General features: G+C 45.8%; 2 protein-coding genes across 3 annotated transcripts in view; both read left to right on the top strand.

Moving 5' to 3' along the window:
* myo1eb (myosin IEb) overlaps positions 1 to 11,024 on the top strand; it is an 18,709-nt gene extending 7,685 nt beyond the window's left edge. The window contains exons 9-27 of the mRNA XM_041943054.1: positions 250 to 382; positions 635 to 831; positions 955 to 1,035; positions 1,339 to 1,425; positions 1,708 to 1,794; positions 2,656 to 2,823; positions 2,919 to 3,004; positions 3,097 to 3,178; positions 3,799 to 4,004; positions 4,092 to 4,236; positions 4,595 to 4,709; positions 4,808 to 4,977; positions 5,681 to 5,826; positions 6,700 to 6,846; positions 7,058 to 7,215; positions 7,302 to 7,376; positions 7,456 to 7,645; positions 8,241 to 8,416; positions 10,312 to 11,024. Of these exons, the coding sequence (XP_041798988.1) occupies positions 250 to 382; positions 635 to 831; positions 955 to 1,035; positions 1,339 to 1,425; positions 1,708 to 1,794; positions 2,656 to 2,823; positions 2,919 to 3,004; positions 3,097 to 3,178; positions 3,799 to 4,004; positions 4,092 to 4,236; positions 4,595 to 4,709; positions 4,808 to 4,977; positions 5,681 to 5,826; positions 6,700 to 6,846; positions 7,058 to 7,215; positions 7,302 to 7,376; positions 7,456 to 7,645; positions 8,241 to 8,416; positions 10,312 to 10,388 (2,526 nt within the window). The 3' untranslated portion in view covers positions 10,389 to 11,024. The remainder of the gene's footprint in view (positions 1 to 249; positions 383 to 634; positions 832 to 954; positions 1,036 to 1,338; positions 1,426 to 1,707; positions 1,795 to 2,655; positions 2,824 to 2,918; positions 3,005 to 3,096; positions 3,179 to 3,798; positions 4,005 to 4,091; positions 4,237 to 4,594; positions 4,710 to 4,807; positions 4,978 to 5,680; positions 5,827 to 6,699; positions 6,847 to 7,057; positions 7,216 to 7,301; positions 7,377 to 7,455; positions 7,646 to 8,240; positions 8,417 to 10,311) is intronic.
* A 1,049-nt stretch (positions 11,025 to 12,073) lies between these two features.
* Positions 12,074 to 20,379, top strand: prune (prune exopolyphosphatase). Of its 2 annotated transcripts, none has more exons than XM_041943056.1 (9): positions 12,074 to 12,276; positions 13,228 to 13,335; positions 13,415 to 13,617; positions 14,210 to 14,394; positions 16,295 to 16,453; positions 16,676 to 16,767; positions 17,280 to 17,438; positions 18,233 to 18,323; positions 19,530 to 20,379. In XM_041943056.1, the coding sequence occupies exons 1-9, from the start codon at positions 12,238 to 12,240 to the stop codon at positions 19,772 to 19,774; spliced, it is 1,281 nt and encodes a 426-aa protein (XP_041798990.1). In that variant the 5' UTR covers positions 12,074 to 12,237; the 3' UTR covers positions 19,775 to 20,379. The 2 variants fall into 2 exon arrangements, with proteins under 2 accessions (XP_041798990.1, XP_041798989.1); XM_041943055.1 differs by having other exon boundaries at positions 17,280 to 17,477.
* The last annotated feature ends 376 nt before the right edge of the window (positions 20,380 to 20,755 follow it).

Genomic DNA, 20,755 nt, shown 5'->3' with positions numbered 1-20,755 from the left:
CCCCTCCTCTCCTCTCCTCTACTCTCCTGTCTGTCTCCTCTCCCCTCCTCTCCCCTCCTCTCCCCTCCCCTCCTCTCCTCTCCTCTCCTCTCCTCTCCTCTCCTGTCCTCTCCTCTCCTCTCCTCTCCTGTCTGTCTCCTCTCCTCTCCTCTCTTCTCCTCTCCTGTCCTCTCCTCTCTTCTCCTCTCCTGTCCTGTCCTCTCCTCTCTCTCCTCTCCTCTCCTCTCCTCTCCTCTCCTCTCCTCTCAGGAGGCCATGTCAGTAGTGGGTCTGTCTGTGGAGGATCAGGATTCAGTTCTTCAGCTTGTTGCAGGAATTCTTCATCTTGGAAACATCAGCTTCAGAGAGGAAAACAACTACGCTGTGGTCGAAAGCCAGGACTGTAAGATACTACACCAGATATACTACACTACATGGTACACCACACTACACAGTACACCACACTACACAGTACACCACACTACACAGTACACCACACTACACAGTACACAGTGCTGGCAGTAGACTACATGAGGGGAGTAATCTGACCGTTGTGATTGAGCAGAAAACCGTCAGGACGGATTTTGGTGAACTCTGGATCCGTATTGGATTAACTGTAAACTGGCAGACTTGTCTCTGTGTGTCTTCCTGTCAGTCCTGGCCTTCCCGTCCTTCCTGTTGGGGATCTCTCAGGACGGCCTCTGCAGTAAACTGACCAGCAGGATTATGGACAGTAAGTGGGGCGGGAAGACCGAGACCATCTCCGTCACCCTGAACACCGAGCAGGCCTGTTTCTCCAGAGACGCCCTGTCCAAAGCTCTGTACACCCGGCTCTTCGACTTCCTCGTCGACGTCAGTCCACATCGACACCCCACACGCTGCTTCCTTTGATGTTTCACATTCACCTTCTTCTTTACAGATGATTCATCTGTGTGTGTGTGTGTGTGTGTGTGTGTGTGTGTGTGTGTGTGACAGTGTATTAATAAAGCCATGCAGAAGGACCAGGAGGAGTTCAACATCGGGGTCCTGGACATCTACGGCTTTGAGATCTTCCAGGTATAAACATCTATACTTCACAGAGCCTTTGACACGAGAAGTTCTTAAACAGAGAATATAAAGACGATTCTGAAGCCTGAAACCAAGACTGAACCACTGAAACAGCTCTGTACTAATTAATGCCGGGGAGTTTCTACAAAGATTCCAGGCAGAAACCTCCAAAATTCCCACGCTGTGTGCGACAGTGAAGATAAGAACAGGATACTGTCTGTCTGTAACTGTCTGTCTGTCTGTCTGTAACTGTCTGTCTGTCTGTAACTGTCTGTCTGTTGTCTGATTCTTATTAAGTTTCTTCTGTTTCAGAGAAACGGCTTTGAGCAGTTCTGCATCAACTTTGTCAACGAGAAGCTGCAGCAGATTTTCATTGAGCTCACCTTGAAGGCAGAACAGGTGGTCCATCATGACATGATCACGTGACCCCTTCGTCTGGTCTCTCGTTTCAACCTGTGAATCCATCAGAGTGATGAGATGAGAAGATATTTGCTGTTATTTCATTTGTTATTCATTGTATTCTCAGGCTTTCTGCTTCCTGTCTGTTCTTCCTGTGTTAGCACAGTGGGACGTCTCGGGGGGGGGGTGCAATATCCTTGATGTGTATGTAGGTCTGGGTGTGATACTGTCATCTGACTTCACATAAAAACATGAAGTGAACCTGTTCCTCTGTCCCTGCAGGAGGAGTATGTCCAGGAGGGGATCAAATGGACGCCCATCGAGTATTTCAACAACAAGGTGGTCTGTGACCTCATTGAGTCCAAACTGGTGAGTCAACCACTCAGTGAACAGAGCTTCAGGAAACATGCTGGTTTTAATTCAAACTTTATTATTATCAAAGTATTTTCTCAAATGAAGGTTGGCCCCAAATACAGGCCGGGGGGGGGGGTCTCGGGTCTCGGGTCTCTCTTTAATTTAATAAATTCAACAACATAGTCATGTTATTGTGTGTGTGTGTCTTAATGTCTCAAACCGTATTTTGTAGTAAGGCACAAGTGCCACAAGATGGCAGCAGCTACATATGAAGTGCTGTATGGGAAACGTCCGTCCATCACTCAGTTTTTGTTCCTGAACATGTTTCACAACAAAAGTCCTCTGAAGAAATGAAGGAATTATGTTCACTGAAAAGATACAGGATTTTAATTTGAAATAGATACAGGAAGTCTTGAACATAATGTAGAAACAAAAAAAAAACAGCAAACAGGCATGGATCAGAAAACGAGAAGGTTTAATAAGGAAATGTGGCCAAATACACTCATCAGAAAGGAGAAATAGAAATAAAGGCCCTGGCCAGTATTTGAGGAATTGTGGTACTTTGTGTAACAGAACTTTCTAACGATGAGATGATAAAATGACACCATTACAAGTGCTCTCGCTGAGTCATTTATTGGTTATGAGTAGGATTCATTTTATTGTCCTGTCCAACATGTCCCTCAACCTTAATTTGTTAATGAGTTCCAAACTCGTTTGTCTACTCAGAGTTCTCCTTGGCTTCAGCACACAAAGTTAAAAACAAGACGAGGAAACTTCTCAAGAACTGACCATCAACAAACAATAAGTGAATATAAATCCAGCTCTCAAACATGACCGCATGTCTCTGTCTCATCTCTGTTTCTGGTCCTTTCCCAGAATCCTCCTGGGCTCATGAGCATCCTGGACGACGTGTGTGCTACGATGCATGCTAAAGGTGAGGGAGCAGATCAGACGCTGCTGCAGAAACTCCAGGGACAGATCGGATCCCATGAACACTTCAGCAGCTGGAACCAAGGATTCATCATCCACCACTACGCTGGGAAGGTACACCTGTACACCTGTACACCTGAAGCCCTGCTCAGGTGTTCACCTGTCTGTGTGTCCACTCCTGAACTCCACCTGTCTGTCTGTCTGTCCAGGTGTCGTATGACGTCAGCGGTTTCTGTGAGAGGAACAGGGATGTGTTGTTTAATGACATCATCGAGCTGATGCAGAGCAGTGAGTTGTAAGTACTCTAAGTGTGTGTGTGTGTGTGTGTGTGTGTGTGTTGCAATCTAATGATGACCTCACAATGGCCTGTGGTGTGTTTGTGGTTAGTTTGTTCATCAGAGCTCTGTTCCCTGAGAACCTGGAGGCTGAGAAGAGAGGGCGTCCGAGCACCGCCAGCAGTAAGATCAAGGTATGAGAGACCTTCTGACTGTCAGGTGGAGACTAGATGACTCCATGATCTTTGCTATAGCACCACCCTCAGGACAAACGTCACATGTTTAGCTACACAGCCTGTCATGCTGTCGGAACAGATAACTCCTGAAGATGTTGTTTGCCTCTGCAGCCTGTAGGGGGCACTAACGGGACAGTAGCTGTCAGTTACACCAGCATTCAAATGGTCTCAGTAGAACTGATTTGATTCGTGGCTTTGCTTGCAGACACAATCAAAGTAATGGACATCCTCACCACTGCTGTGTGGTTGAAAGGAGCTGTGTGTCTTCTGGCTTTTGATTTGATCTAGTATTTAATTTGTGCTCCTTATGGTGGATTATGATACGAGATGATTCACAGTCTGAGTCCAGCTACACTGAAGCAGTTTCTTACAACTGTTCAGGTCAACCACAGCCTCTGCTAGAGGGAGCTGAGATCACCTGTCTAATGAAAATAATAAAATCCCATACACTTGAAACACCTATCTGATCTCTGGCTGTTGACAAATAGCATGATTTACATGGTTTACACAGAGAAACTCTGCAGGTTCTCAGTCCAAACACAGCAGTAAGGTAAAACTGTCCCCCTTCTCCCTTTTAGAAACAAGCTAACAGCCTGGTCCAGACTCTGATGAAGTGCACTCCTCACTATATCCGCTGCATCAAACCCAACGAAACGAAGCGTCCACGGGACTGGGAGGAGAACCGGGTCAGACACCAGGTGGAGTACCTGGGCCTCCGAGAGAACATTAGAGTCCGCCGGGCCGGATATGCCTACAGACGGGCCTTCAACAAATTCCTACAGAGGTCAGAGGTCAAACAGTGTAGCGTCTTGTAAACTCTTCTTAACCGTCCTGCCGCTTCAATCATGCTAACAGAGACTTTGTGCTGTAGGTATGCCATCCTGACAAAGGACACCTGGCCTTCTTGGAGGGGTGACGAGCGCCAGGGAGTGCTGCACCTTCTCAACTCTGTCAACATGGATCAGGACCAGTTTCAGCTGGGCAAGACCAAAGTCTTCATTAAAGCTCCAGAGTCGGTATGAAATGCTTCAACTCCTCTTGATCTACTTGTATGTAGAGTTCTGTTCTAGTTCTCAGATAGAAATGTTTCAGATTGTTTCTCTCTGTTTTGGTCTTTGACTGACTGTTATTACTACAGTACCCATGAGCCTCAGCATTCATTGCCATGGAAGTGACTCATTCTAGAACTGTGACAGCACCAGTGTGTCGTTTTTACAACCAAACTGCGCTACAGCCCCTGAACTGATCCAAAAATGAATTTGTTCAAATTTCTGCATTCATGTCATGAGGACATTTCTGATACGGTGGCCTGTCAGGGTCTGTCCCTATTCTGTCTTTATAATTCTTCTCTTGGTGTTGTTTTCTTCTCTGCAGCTCTTCTTGTTGGAGGAGATGAGGGAGAGGAAGTACAATGGTTACGCTCGGGTCATCCAGAAGGCATGGCGGAAACACATCGCTGTCCGCAAGTATGTCAAGATGAGGGAGGAAGGTAAGACTGTCGTCCATATAAGTGGGTCAAAGAAGCACCACATTTGGCACAGTCACAATCGCAGCCTTCCTCTCTATTAAACGATTATCTTTTTGCAGCCTCTGACGTCCTGCTGAACAAGAAGGAGCGCCGCAGAAACAGCATTAATAGGAACTTTGTGGGTGACTACATTGGGACAGACAACCATCCAGAGATCAGACAGTTTGTCGGCCGCAGAGAGAGGATCGACTTTGCCGACGTTGTGGTGAAATTTGACCGAAGATTCAGGGTAAAAACTCCACACAGACAGAAAGAGTCCCTCAGCAAATCTCATTAATTCTTGGTTCCATTGTGAACGGTCTCACTTACCGTTCCTTCTTCAGGTTGTCAGTGTTTACAGTCATGTAAAATGGAAGAGTGCTAGAGCCCATCTCTATGATAGACGATGAAGTCCCTAGAATTTTTTTTTCAATCCAAAGTGCCTTATTGGCATGACAGGCCTAAATCAAGTTATAGGCCCCTGGGCACCAATGGTCCCCTAAAAACTGGTCAGCACCTCTGGCCGCTGCAACAAATATTTTTTTCTTTGCTGAAAAAAAGCAAACAGATAAAGCAAAAAATTCCCCTCAGGTTGTGGTGGGCAGCTGCAACCTCTAACAGTAGACTCTGTGTTAACTTGCTTGTCATCTTGCTGAACATTTTCCGCTACGACATTAATGCTAACCACATTATCGAAAAATGTGTCAAGTGATGGCACACTTCTTAATAAATAACTTTAAGCAAGTCCATGTGGATCCCTGGGTCCAAACCAGAATGCCCATTGAATGATCCAGCCCAGTCGCCAAAGCATCAAAATACAAATACATACAATACAGTTTTTCCAAGTATTTGGACAGTACACAATAACAGTAATACTGAATGAACATTAATACAAGACTAAGAATGAATGTGGATTTGGCTTCTTGACTGAACGCTCTTCTGTTGTTCCACAGACTGTGAAGCGTGACCTCATCCTGACCCCAAAGTTCCTGTACCTGATTGGACGAGAGAAGGTGAAGCAAGGTCCAGATAAAGGGCAGATCCAGGAGGTTCTCAAGAGGAAGATTGAGCTCAACAAGATCCAGTCCGTTTCCCTGAGGTACACCACCAGAAACAGGTCTACAACCAGGACTAGAAGTAGAGCTACAACTAGGGACATAACCGGCAACGTAGATAGAAGTATAAATAAGACCAGTACTAGAACAGGAACTAGGGCCATAACTAGAACTACTGCCAGTCCAGAATTAGAACAAAGATCAGGATGAAACATGGACTTAGAAGTAGACCCAGGACTAGAACTGCAACTGACAGGATCTGAACTAGAACTTCAACTAGGATCAGGGACAGAATTGGAACTGGACCAGGAACTAGGATCAGAACCAGAAATGGACGCAGGACAAGTACTAGAACTTGATTCAGAACTAAACTAAATTCAGGGCCAGAACTAGAACTGTAACCAGGACTAGAAGTAGAAGTGGAACTACAACCAGGTCACGACTGCAACGATAACTGGAAACAGGACCAGAACTAGTACCATGGCCAGAATTATAATTGGAACCAGAATTAGAACCAGAAGCACAAATCAAACAACGATCAGAAGTAGAACTAGAATTGGAAGTACAACTACAGCTAGAACCAGGACCAAGAGTAACATTAGAAGACCTGAACTGGAACTAAAACCAGAGTTAGAAATGGACCAGGGCAAACACTGGCACTGTGACCAGGGCCATTTAGCCAGAGCTAAAACTGAAACTAGAATTAGAAATTAGAATTGGTACTAGAACTAGCATCAGAACCAGAACCAGGACCAGAACATTTAGAAAATACATCACATAGATCACTGCCTTCATTAGAAAAGAAAACTACCTGAAGAGATAAAGAAATAAAAACTATTTGTTTTGTGACATGTTTGTTTCATCTTGTCTCTCTACATCTGTCTGTCTCTCTCTCTACCTGTCTGTCACTCCGTCAGCACTCTGCAGGACGACTTCTTCATCATCCACGAGGAGGAGTATGACAGTGTTCTTCAGAGCGTCTTTAAAACGGAGTTCCTTAGTTTGCTGGTAAAACGTTATCAGGAGAAAACTCAGAAGAAACTGCCACTGAAATTCAACAACCTGTCAGTACCGTGACTACTTTTGTTTTACTCAGTTATAAAAATACATAGATGTCATTCTTTCCACTAGTACCTTAATGTAATGTTTTCAAATTCAACTGTGTGACTAAATATTCTGGTCCACAGATCTGCTAACATGGCTAAAATCACACCTGATAACTGTGATGGTTTTTTACATATCAGCTGTGTCTCTCCATCTCTCGCTGTCCTCCAGCCTGGAGTTTAAGGTGAAGAAGGGTGGCTGGGGTCCGTTCAGCTCTTCAGGGTCCAGACAGATACAGTTCCAGGTGGGCCAGGGGGACGAGGCCATCCTGAAGCCCAGTGGGAAGGTCCTGCAGGTCTCCATTGGACCGGGTCTGCCCAAAAACTCCAGTGAGTTCTGAGTGGACGAACCACAAATGATTTCTATCACATTGTCCTGTGTGCTACCCCTCACTTCCTGTGTGTTTGGTTTGTAGGACCAACGAGGAGGGACAACCGCAAGAGTCGTTACATGAGCAACCAGGCTCCGCCGACCAGCCAGTACAACTCAGGTACCAGAAAAAACCCTTCAGGTGTCAGAACATCACAGTCTGAGTGAGTTTTGGTTTACAGTTTTTCTATCTTCTTCAGCTCCTCGCTCTAGAGGGGGTGGAGCTCGCAGAGGAGGCTCTGCCTCCTCAAGAGGGTCCCTGCTAAGGCAGCAGTCCAGCATGGAGCAGCCCAGTCTCCCCAGATTACAGAACCAGCATCGGCATGACAACCGCTCCCCCAAGCACCAAGACATGGGCTTCATGGATGTCCCTGACCAGGGCGCTGCTGGGTGAGACTGCCTGGAAGAATCCAGTAGAACCAACATAAGCAATGACAGTTATGTAACCAGTGTGTTAAGGGTCACCAGTACAACCAGTGTCACCAGTATAAACAGTATTCAGTATCAGTACTATAACCATTATATCCTTCACAGTAATGTTAACAGTGTCATTGCTGTAACTGGTACCAGTAATATAAACAATATGACCAGTGTCATGACTACCACTATAACCAATATAACCACAAACAGTAACCAGTGTCACCAGAAGAATCATTAATAACCAATAACAGTAATATTGTCAGGACGACCAGTGTAACTAGTAAAACCAGTACCTACCTGCTGATTCCTGGACTCAAAGTATCTGTGTCCCTGTAATCCTGTAAACTGTCAGGTGAAATGTCCCCATGAGTTTAAAGCCGGAGTTCAATTAAATATTACATCAGTGTTACTAAACAAACATCATAGGACTAACTATGATTTATACTGACTGCCATCCTGGGACTGGAACCAGAAGCTCCAGAAGATTTTTGGTCTACTACACACTGTTTTCTGGTTCTCTGTTAATAAACTACAGAGAACATTAATCCCTGAGTGTTGCCTGCAGGCTGCAGCGGCGGCGTTCAAAGGAGGTGAAGCCTCTTCCTGGAGCAGGTCGACCCAAACCTGCGCCCAAACCGAAGCCTCGGTCTCCACAGTGCAAAGCTCTGTATGCCTACGATGCCCAGGACACCGATGAGCTCAGCTTCAACGCTGATGATGTCATTGAGATACTCACTGAAGGTACTGCTGTCAGTAGTACTGTTACTGCTACTACTACTGTTAATACTTCTACTGCTTCTGTTACTACTACTGTTACTGTGACTACTGTTAATACTTCTACTGCTTCTGTTACTAATACTACAACTATGTGATGGGGGTGGGGATTAGCTGTTGGGACAATGCCACCTAGGGGAATTCATTTCAAATTATACCATGGAGCTAATAAGCTAATGAGGCTGCGCTGGTTCCCCTGGTGGATCCCCAGGGCAAGAGAACGTGTTCCAAACAAAAATATTCAAACCGGGCGGCAGCCTGGTGGCACTGTTGTAAAGACTCGACGACTGGACCAAGTGTCTGTGACACAGGAGGTGAATCGAAAAGAGAAGAGCCGGATATCTCAGAATAGCTCTCGATAACATTGGCGAATCACATTTATCCCTAGTATTCACGGGACGTAAGACACAGCACCGGGGGGTCCCACAGCAGGGCATCACCTTGCCACAAAGTACCACATCAAGCTCCAGGTAGCTGATACAGGGGATCGCTAGACCACTAGCTGCTCGCAACTGAAGCCAATTACAAGGCCGAAGCCAGTCATGGCCCCCCAACGACCCTGCACCCTGTACTGAAGGCCGTAAGCTGAAGGAAGAGACGCCATGTGCCATCCAGTGGCAGGAAGGAAGGAAGGCGACGTCTGGTTACTTACTACTACTGTGGCAGCTACTGTAGCTACTATTGCAACTGCTACTGTTAATACTACTGCTCCTGATACTTGATACTTGCACTACTGCTACATGTAATACTACTGCTACTGCTTTGATTACTAGTACTGCTGCTTCTTCTTCTTCTACAGCTGCTTCTGCTTCTTCAAGTACTACTGCTACTTCTAGCACTCGATCATACTTCTACGTTTAGTATCACTGGTATTGGTGGTAATGATATTATTTTATTTTTAGTGCTAATGATACAACAAGTGCCACTTTTGCTTCTACTACTTATAGTACGACTCTTACTTTTGCTACTTCAAGCATTATTATTAGTAGTATTATTATACTAGAATCACTGATACTACTTTTTTTACTTTATGGCAAAACTGATGCTACTTCTAATTTCAGTACTACTGGTGGTTCTTCTGTTTTTACTACTGGTACTAATGCTATTACTGCTGTGTCTTTCCCTGTTCAAAAAGACCAACAGTCAGTCATAATGTTAGCTAACATTAGCTAATGTATGTCAACTCTGTCGCAAAAGTGAGCCTGATCAGTTTAAGTGATATGTGTTAGCTTCAGTTTGAAATGATTTAGCATCAGTTTGTCATTTATACCAAAATTAGCATAGCTATTATCACTAAATCTGAGCTATAACTGACCATTTGCTAAACACCTCCCCCGTGTAACCTGTTGCTTAGCAACAGTAGCCAGTCACTGCAGGTGTTCGGTGTTAGCATTTGAGCTGATGTTGAAGCGGTGCAGGTGGAGCGTTAGGTACTGTGGATATAAAGTAAAGCAAGTATAGCTAACTAGTAACAGAACGTTTTTCCAAGATCAATAGTTAGCATTTTTTTTAGCTAACTACATGATGTTGTGGGTGCTGGATGGCTCTATCTATCTATCAAAGTTTAGGCTAATGCTAAAAGTCTGTCTTTTGCTGGATTTGGGGACGTTGACACTCAGCAGCTCCAGGCCTCAGTATGTTGCTGTTGTGTTTGTTCTGGTACTGCTGTTCCAGTGAAAACCACAGACTGAGACCAGAATCAACTGGTACTAGAATAAGGTAATAAGATAATAATAATAAGATCGTATACTGACTCAAAAGGCAGACCAACCTGACCAATCACAGCTCTTGTTGGGTCTCTGTGGTCCTGATGTGTCTGGAGTCAGACTTGTCCTCAGCTTTTGTCTCTGTGTTTTCTGCAGATCCGTCTGGCTGGTGGTTCGGACGGTTGCGGGGCAGAGAGGGGATGTTCCCTGGAAACTATGTGGAAAAGATCTAGACCTCCTGTGGGGGGGTCAGAGGACGGCGACCGGAGCTGACAGGAAACAGGAAGCTGATGATTGAATATGACGAGTTTATCCGTAAACAAACACGTATGTTTCAGTCAGAGTGACAACAGCTGTCGAGCATCCAGAGGTGCAGCTGATCAAAGGTCACGGTCTGACTCCTGGACTGAAGCGTCTGTGTCTCCATAACACTGTGTACAATCAGGTGAAATGTCCCTGTGTGACTTTTTCTATGGAAACATAATAAGAATATCATTGTAAAATCCTGCTAGCGCCCCCTACAGTTTACAGTCACAATATAAAAGTCTTGATAAAACAACATAGTGAGTCCAGTTTTCTTCTGAGACAAAGAAAATCAGTGAATATCTTCTAACTAAATGAAAACTGTCTGCAGACATCAGAAGATGAACAGAAAGCAAACGTCACACTGGAACTTTAAACAGAAAATACATCTTTTCTATTCCTCTGAACATGTAAAAAATCTGAATGTCACTGTTGAAAATCTGCAGGTTGGAGCCATCTGATCGAATGATAGAATAAACATTTATTAGAAAAGTCAAAATAAATGTACATACATACACACATATACATGTGATTAAACCGCTTTTACAATTAAATCATGTCCTGCAGCTGTTTGTGTTCTGCTATCTGAGAACAAATAATTTCTCCAAACAAAGTACGAGTACGAACAGATAGTCCGCAGATAAATTGATAAATAGGTTGTCATCATCAGCTCTGTTTCGGGTGGATGTATTTGTGAGTCAAGAAGTGTCTGCAATGGCATGTTTATCAATGAAAATTGCACGTTTAATGTGATCTCAAAGTGTTAATCTGTTATATTATGACTGGAAAACACACACACACACACACACAGAAGACATTATGTAGACTGAAAGTCATTCCCTGGAGTGTTCAGCCACACTTTGACTTTGACATATTATGGGGTGTCTTCTGTTTTCTGTGTGTGATTGTGTCAACAGATTTATCTCCCACGAGTTAAAGACGCACAAAAAAATAGATGTGAGAGAAACTACATTACCCAGACTTCCATTCCCCCAGAGGTTCGTGTTGCCTTCAAATACTGAGGGAAATGTTACAATGTAGGCTTGTGGTCCGATATATACAGTCTACAACCTGTTTTATTGACACTTTAACTATTCGGGGCAGTTGTTTTGATAAAAGGTCTGACATGTATAGAACAAAATCATATTTTTGGACAATCAAAATTTTAACAAAAAAAGTCCATCCATCCATCCATCCATTATCTATACCCACTGAATCCTTTGCAGGGTCACGGGGGGGCTGGAGCCTATCCCAGCCACAAAAAAGGTCATGACAAAAAAGTCAAAGCATTATGAGAATAAAATGGGTAGATTTCAGTAACATGTTCTTCACAAATGAAACACTCCTGAAGGGCCTTCTATTAATAACTTTATTCACAAAGTATTTTAACTTTGCACACACGATAATATGACACATTATGACCATTCTCCACCCCTTTATGTTGTGTAATGTATTGTGAATATGCTTCATTTTGTGTTCCTTTTTGTCGCTGCATCCTTCAAACTGTTGATGGATCGCTTTGATCGGCACCAGCAGTAAAAAAAAAAGCGTATTTACGACGTTTTCAGTGGACCGTGAAGGCATCCTGACCTCTTACCCGCCACAGTACTGACAGTCATCCAGACCGTCATGCGTCCACAATAACGTGTGTGACCGACATCCCGCTGGTCGGTGAGCCCGCTGTCCCCGTTTACCGGAACCGTTAAACGGTTACAGCAGCGGCTAGCGAGTTGGCTAGCGTTCGGAGCGGCGGAGGTAGCAGCTAACAGCTACCAGAAGATGGAGGAGTTTCTGTCGGACTGTCGCCGCGCCGTGCAGGTAACACACACACACACACACAGGCTGCTTGTGTGTCTGTTAGCCCCACTGTTAGCCGCGGTTAGCCCAACAGGCTGTGTTAGCGTGTTAGCTCAGACAGTTGTAGCCATTTACAACAACAGTTATTAATAGTGGATGGAGGATGTCAAGCCACATCAGCCACATCTAACAATGGTTCCGGTCAGCTACACCTTTCAAAGTAAACTTCCGTTCAGGGTACAACATAAAGTGTTTTAGAACTTATTTTCAAATGAACAAGATGGAAAACAAAGTGTTGTTGTAAACATATTTATAGAGCAAATTGCAATAACAAATAATCATAAAATGGAATACTTTTCGGTTAAAACAGTGAAACTGAAGTTATGTATAAAATGTGACAACACTTTCAATCATTAATAAAAAGCAAATGTGAACATTCATGTCGCCAGTATCAGACAAAATGCAAAGTCTGCGCTTCACATTGTCTGCCTTTGCTTTGTTTAACAGAGACGATGTTGTCTCAGTGTCAGTCAGCAGTACAATTTCTGATTTATTAAACAACTTAGTGTCATCAGAGAAAGTCTTCATCATGTGCAAAAGCAACACCATCATCATCATCATTCACAGTCTGTAAAAGAGATTCAGAGACTTCTACTTCACTAAAATAATGTCATGATTTGCTTTTTTCTTTGATTTGTTTTAGCATTAATTGTTTTTTACAGGAATCCCAGATGAGCTTCTGTTTCTCAGTAGTTCTTGTGTTGTCCTGGTTTATTAAACAGGGTTTTATTAGACAGGGTTTTATTAAACACGGTTTTATTAAACAGGGTTTTATTAAACAGGGTTTTATTAAACAGGGATTTATTAAACACGGTTTTATTAGACAGGGTTTTATTAAACACGGTTTTATTAAACACGGTTTTATTAAACACGGTTTTGTTGAACAGTTTTGAAAAAGGAAATGTCCTTCAGGTGAACACGGATCAGCCTGGTTCAGGGTTCCATGTGGTTCTCGGGAATGAAGCCTGTGACGTGGACTCCATGGTGTGTGCTCTGACCTACGCTTACTTCCTGTCCAAGGTGAGACTCTGACCAGTCGGTGCTGGTGTTTGTCCACAGAGCTGCTCTCTGAGTGAGCCTCTCTCTCTCTCTCTGTCAGGCTGTACAGAGCGAGATGCTCGCTCTCCCTCTGTTGAACATTCGTCAGTCAGACCTGGTGCTGCGGTCAGATAACGTCTTCCTGCTGCGACAGATCGGTTTGTCTCCGGATCTTCTGCTGTTCAGAGACCAGCTGGACCTGCGAGCGCTGCAGCGAGCCGGCCGCCTGCGGCTGACGCTGGTCGACCACAATGTCCTGCCGAGGTATCCACCAGCACATCCGGTAGCCATAAACACCTGGCGGGTAGTCACACCCCTCCATTAATAAATAAATAAATTTATCTGCATAAATATCTATATTTGTATTCATGAAATATAAATTTAGGTAATTTATTTACATATCTGTAAATATATTTCGGCTGTACATTCAGCCATTCACTGTATTTATCCCTTCAAAGTCTGTGTACTAGCTCTGTTAGCACTGAAATTCTTGATTTGAGGTGCTGTAATTGACCCACTGTAGTGCCACATGGTGGAGCGTGTTCAGAATTTCATTGGCCACTCAAAGCGTCAGTCATCTGCAAAATCAGTTGCGATTGTCTCAATCTTCACAGCAACAGAGTAAGCAAAGAAACAAAAAGAAACAAAGTTGTCCCGATAAAGATTATCTAACGTGTCGACCACATGCATGAATTAGAGGTCTTGAATTGTACATTTTGGAGAAGGTACTCTTTCTTTCATCTCACTGAGTAGCTCCACAACTGACAGCGTTGTGGGGATGGAATAAGACAAATAACAAAAGGTCATCTGCGTAGAGGTCGATCTTCAGCTCTACACCGTTTCATCTGTCCTGCAGTACAGACAGAGACCTGGAGGGGGCAGTGGTGGAGGTGATCGACCATCACCTGCTGGAGAGAGAGCCCTCCTCCTCCTGTCCTGTTACTGTGGAGATGGTGGGATCCTGTGCTACCCTGGTAACAGAGCGCATCATTCAGAAAGCTCCAGACATCCTGGACCAGCAGGTCGCTCAACTGCTCTACGGTACACACCTGAACACATCCAGACACACCTGAACACATCCTAACACACCTGAACACGTCCTAACACACCTGAACACGTCCTAACACACCTGAACACATCCTAACACACCTGAACACATCCTTACACACCTGAACACATCCTAACACACCTGAACACGTCTTAACACACCTGAACACATCCTTACACACCTGAACACATACTTACACACCTGAACACATCCTGACACACCTGAACACATCCTAACACACCGGAACACATCCTAACACACCTGAACACACCCTAACACACCTGAACACACCCGAACACATTCTAACACACCTGAACACATCCTTACACACCTGAACACATCCGAACACACCTGAACACGTCCTAACACACCTGAACACGTCCTAACACACCTGAAAACATCCTAACACACCTGAACACGTCCTAACACACCTGAACACGTCCTAACACACCTGAACACATCCTAACACACCTGACCTCTTCCTCGCACACCTGAACACGTCCTAACACACCTGAACACATCCTAACACACCTGAACACATCCGAACACACCTGAACACATCCGAACACACCTGAACACGTCCTAACACACCTGAACACATCCTAACACACCTGACCTCTTCCTCGCACACCTGACCTCTTCCTCGCACACCTGAACGCGTCCTAACACACCTGAACACATCCGAACACACCTGAACACGTCCTTACACACCTGAACACATCCTAACACACCTGAACACATCCGAACACACCTGAACACGTCCTAACACACCTGAACACGTCCTAACACACCTGAACACGTCCTAACACAAATGACACATCCTAACACACCTGAAAACATCCTAACACACCTGAACACATCCTAACACACCCGAACACATCCGAACACACCTGACCTCTTCCTCGCACACCTGAACACATCCTGACACACCTGACCTCTTCCTTGCACACCTGACCTCTTCCTCAGACACCTGACCTCTTCCTCGCACACCTGACCTCTTCCTCGCACACCTGAACACGTCCTTACACACCTTAACACATCCTAACACACCTGAACACATCCCAACACACCTGACCTCTTCCTCGCACACCTGAACACATCCTGACACACCTGACCTCTTCCTTGCACACCTGACCTCTTCCTTGCACACCTGAACATGTCCTAACACACCTGAACACGTCCTGACACACCTGACCTCTTCCTTGCACACCTGAACATGTCCTAACACACCTGAACACATCCGAACACACCTGAACACGTCCTAACACACCTGAACACGTCCTAACACACCTGACCTCTTCCTCGCACACCTGACCTCTTCCTCGCACACCTGACCTCTTCCTTGCACACCTGAACACGTCCTAACACACCTGAACACATCCGAACACACCTGAACACGTCCTAACACACCTGAACACATCCTAACACACCTGAACACATCCGAACACACCTGACCTCTTCCTCGCACACCTGACCTCTTCCTCGCACACCTGAACACGTCCTAACACACCTGAACACGTCCTAACACACCTGAACACGTCCTTACACACCTGAACACATCCTTACACACCTGAAAACATCCTAACACACCTGAACACATCCGAACACACCTGACCTGTTCCTCGCACACCTGACCATGTTGTCAAACACCTGACCACGTCCTCAGAGGGAACAGCTGTTGTTAGATCAGTTTCTTGTTATTAACATTAGTATTTGTCTGCTGTTTATATGGTGTATGTGTACTGCGTTTACTGTATTTGTACTGTACCTGTACTGTGTGTTTGCTGTACCTGTACTGTGTGTGTGCTGTACCTGTACTGTGTGTGTACTGTACCTGTACTGTGTGTTTACTGTGCCTGTACTGTGTGTTTACTGTACCTGTACTGTGTGTAGCTGCGGTGGTCTTGGACTGTGTCAACATGGCTCCCTCGGCAGGTAAAGTGACTCCTAAAGACATTCAGTTTGCTGCAGTCTTAGAGAGTCGTTTCCCTGCTCTGCCACCAAGAGGCGCTCTCTTCCAGACTCTGCAAGATGCCAAGTTTGATATATCAGGTCAGTCACAGAAAACTGTATTTTCATCTGTTTACTACAGTTCATGGAAAGTGTTGGTGGATGAAATGGATCAAACTCGATCCCATAATTCTGCCTTTATTCAGAATTAAAACTTGTATTGTGTTTAAACAATGACAATTGGATCAGGATCCATAGTGTCTGCAGTATTTTGGAGGTAGTGATTGAAGTATTTTATAAGTAATTGCAGTATTTTGTCCTCAGGTCTGAACACTGAACAGATGTTGTTGAAGGACATGAAATCTGTTTCAGGAAGTTTGAATCTCGCCATTTCTATTCTGTACATCAGCCTGGAGGTCAGTACTGCACTCTGTACTACACACCACTGCACACTGTACTACACACACCACTGCACACTGTACTACACATTTCACTTCATACTGTACTACACACATCACTTCATACTGTACTACACACCACTGCACTCTACTACACACACCACTGCACACTGTACTACACACACCACTTCATACTGTATTACACACACCACTTCATACTGTACTACACACACCACATCATACTGTACTACACACATCACTGCACTCTGTACTACACACATCACTTCACACTGTACTACACACACCACTGCACACTGTACTACACACACCACTGCACACTGTACTATACACATATCACTGCACACTGTACTACACACACATCACTTCATACTGTACTTCACCCTGCACTGCATTCAGCTCTGATCTCAGATCAGCTGCGGTGTTGTCAGTCTGACAGCTCAGATCAGGTCAGAAGGCATTCTGGGTAGTGTATGAGATCTCAAACTGCAATATGTGTGTGTGTTTGTAAGGACTTCCTGCAGAGGGCGGAGTTGGAGGCGGAGCTCTCAGGTTTCTGTCTGAAGTTTGGATTCGACCTGCTGCTGCTGATGACCATCTCCTTTACTGAGAGCAATGAGCCAATCAGAGAGCTTGCTGTGTTCAGTCACAGCGCTGCCTGCAGGGAAGAGGTACACACTGCAGATACACACTGCAGATACACACTGCAGGTACACACTGCAGATACACACTGCAGATACACACTGCAGGTACACACTGCAGATACACACTGCAGGTACACACTGCAGATACACACCGCAGGTACACACCGCAGGTACACACCGCACGAACACACTGCAGGTACACACTGCAGGTACACACTGCAGGTACACACCGCAGGTACACACCGCAGATACACACTGCAGGTACACACTGCAGGTACACACCGCAGATACACACTGCAGATACACACTGCAGGTACACACCGCAGGTACACACCGCAGATACACACTGCAGGTACACACCGCAGGTACACACCGCAGGTACACACTGCAGGTACACACCGCAGGTACACACTGCAGGTACACACCGCAGATACACACCGCAGGTACACACTGCAGATACACACTGCAGGTACACACTGCAGGTAGACACCGCAGATACACACTGCAGGTACACACCGCAGGTACACACCGCAGGTACACACTGCAGGTACACACCGCAGATACACACTGCAGGTACACACTGCAGGTAGACACCGCAGATACACACTGCAGGTACACACCGCAGGTACACACCGCAGGTACACACTGCAGGTACACACCGCAGGTACACACCGCAGATACACACTGCAGGTACACACTTCAGCAAAATACAGCAAGTACACTCCCTGATACTGCAGTTGTTACTTCTCCGTGAAGTTGTTTCATATCATACTGAGTTGCCATGAATTTAGGTGTCCCTCCCTCCCTCCCTCCCTCCCCAGGTGAGCCTCTACCTGGAACAGGCCCGTAACCCCGCCCTCAGCCTGTCTCCAGTCAACAGCCCTCATCGTCACATCACAGCCTATCAGCAAGGTAAAGTCTGCCTCCTCTGGAGCTGACATTCACCTGCATGTTGACACTGCAGCAACACCTGTCAGGTTCACTGTCAGACCCTGTCAGACCCTGTCAGACCCTGTCAGACCCTGTCAGACCCTGTCAGACCATGTCAGACCCTGTCAGACCATGTCAGACCATGTCAGACCATGTCAGACCCTGTTTCATCAGGTCACAGAGAACATGTCAGTAAGACAGAGTGGAACAAAAACACGTAAGTCAGGCATGTCAAACTGATTCCACAAAGGGCCGCGTGGCTGCAGGTTTTTGTTCCAACCCAGGAGGAGCACATCAGGCCAACCAATCAACATCAAGGGATCACTTAGTTATCAGCTGAAGACTGAGATCAGCTGATTAATTGATTCCAGCCTGGTGTGCTCCTCCTTGGTTGGAACGAAAAACCTGCAGCCACACGGCCCTTTATGGAATCAGTTTGACATGCCTGACTTAAGGGTTAAAAACATATAGAAAAGACGACAGCCACATGCTTTATACATACCAGCCAATGATGGGATAGTATGTGGTCATATGACAATCACAGCAACAATCTGAGTCTGTAATCTGACAGAGATCCTGGAGCCTGAACCCGACCTCAGAGCTGAATCATTTCAGGAGGTTTAACAAGTCATAAGACACAGAGGTGATCCAGGCCCCCTGGAACGTTTGAGATCTAGAAGAACGTTCTCTCGACTCTCAGAGAACGTTTGGCTGAACTTCATCACCTCAGTGATGTTCAGTGTTCAGTGATGTCTGTGAACAAACAGGAAGTGTCACCATGTATATTTTACCACAGAGTAAGAGGGACAGGAAGTGATGTGGGCCAGGTGAAGTATGCACCTCTCCTCCAGCCAGTCAGCACCTCTGTTAGATGATGTCGCCTGCAGTTAAAGACCAATCCTGTGGCTGGTTTCTGGCAGGTGTCAGACGTCTGCAGCGAGTTACAAACACTTGACGCTGTTACCATGGAAACACCAGTCATCTGGTGTCTCTCCACGTCCTGCTGAATAACGACACTTTAGGACTGCGTAGTCTGGATTTCACAGTTTTAATGTTCTGAACACGAGTCCTGCCATTGGCTGCTTCCTGTGTACCTCACATCACACGCTGTTAAGAAGGAAACGTCAGTGAAAGTATGAAACTAGATCTATATGTATATATATCTATATATACTTCTTCCTTTTTAAGGAAACTCTTTGGCCTCTCGTAAGAAGCTCCTCCCCATCGTTAAGGACTTCCTGAAGGAGCGGGATGGAGATGGTTTACTGGGAGACTGTCGCCTGGGAGACATGGAGGAGGAAGAGTCTCGGATCCCTCCGACCCCCATGAACAGTCTGGTGGAGGGCTGTCCTCTGGACGACGGCCTGCCTCACATCAGCGCTCAGGACCTGGAGGAGAAGTTCAGCAAGATGGCTGACCGAGGAGGGAAGTGACCTCTGACCTGTCATCAGGACGGCTCTGAGGACCGTCCGTCCGTCCGTCCGTCAGAGAGGAAACATCAGATTGATGTCACAGATTATAAACATGGACGCCATTTTCAGATCCAACAGGTTCAGTTTGAGGTTTGCTTCCACCTGGACTGATTTTACTGATGTCACTTCCTGCAGTCAGAATCTAACCAGTCAGACAGTTTTATTATCTGATGAATGAAATCCAAAATCATCATCATCAAGTCACCACAGGCTGCTGTGATGTCACCACAGGCTGCTGTGATGTCACCGCAGGCCGCTGTGATGTCATCGCAGGCTGCTGAGATGTGACCGCAGGGCACTGTGATGTCATCGCAGGCCGCTGTGATGTCACCACAAGCTGCTGTGATGTCATCGCAGGCCGATGTGATGTCACCACAGGCTGCTGTGATGTCACCGCAGGCCGCTGTGATGTCATCACAGGCCGATGTGATGTCACCACAGGCCGCTGTGATGTCACTGCAGGGCACTGTGATGTCACCACAAGCCGCTGTGATGTCACCGCAGGGCACTTTAATGTCACCGCAGGCCGCTTTGATGTCACCACAAGCTGCTGTGATGTCACCAAGGCTGCTGTGATGTCAGCACAAGCTGCTGTGATGTCACCGCAGGCTGTGATGTCACCACAAGCTACTGTGATGTCACCGCAGGCCACTGTGATGTCACAGAGAAAGAGAAAGTAGACAATCCAAAACTTTTTCAGACCACAGGGCACTGTGATGTCACTGCAGACCCCTGTGATGTCACCGCAGACCACTGTGATGTCACCGCAGGCCGCTGTGATGTCACCGCAGGCCGCTGTGATGTCACTGCGGACCGCTTTGATGTCACTGCAGACCACTATGATGTCACTGCAGGCCGCTGTGATGTCACCGCAGGCCGCTGTGATGTCACCGCAGGCCACTGTGATGTCACAGAGAAAGAGAAAGTAGACAATCCAAAACT

This window comes from Chelmon rostratus, chromosome 8, assembly GCF_017976325.1.
Source record: "Chelmon rostratus isolate fCheRos1 chromosome 8, fCheRos1.pri, whole genome shotgun sequence".
Lineage (NCBI taxonomy): Eukaryota > Metazoa > Chordata > Actinopteri > Chaetodontiformes > Chaetodontidae > Chelmon > Chelmon rostratus.
The sequence above is the reverse complement of the archived record's forward strand: the minus strand, read 5'-3'. Positions and strand labels throughout refer to the sequence as shown.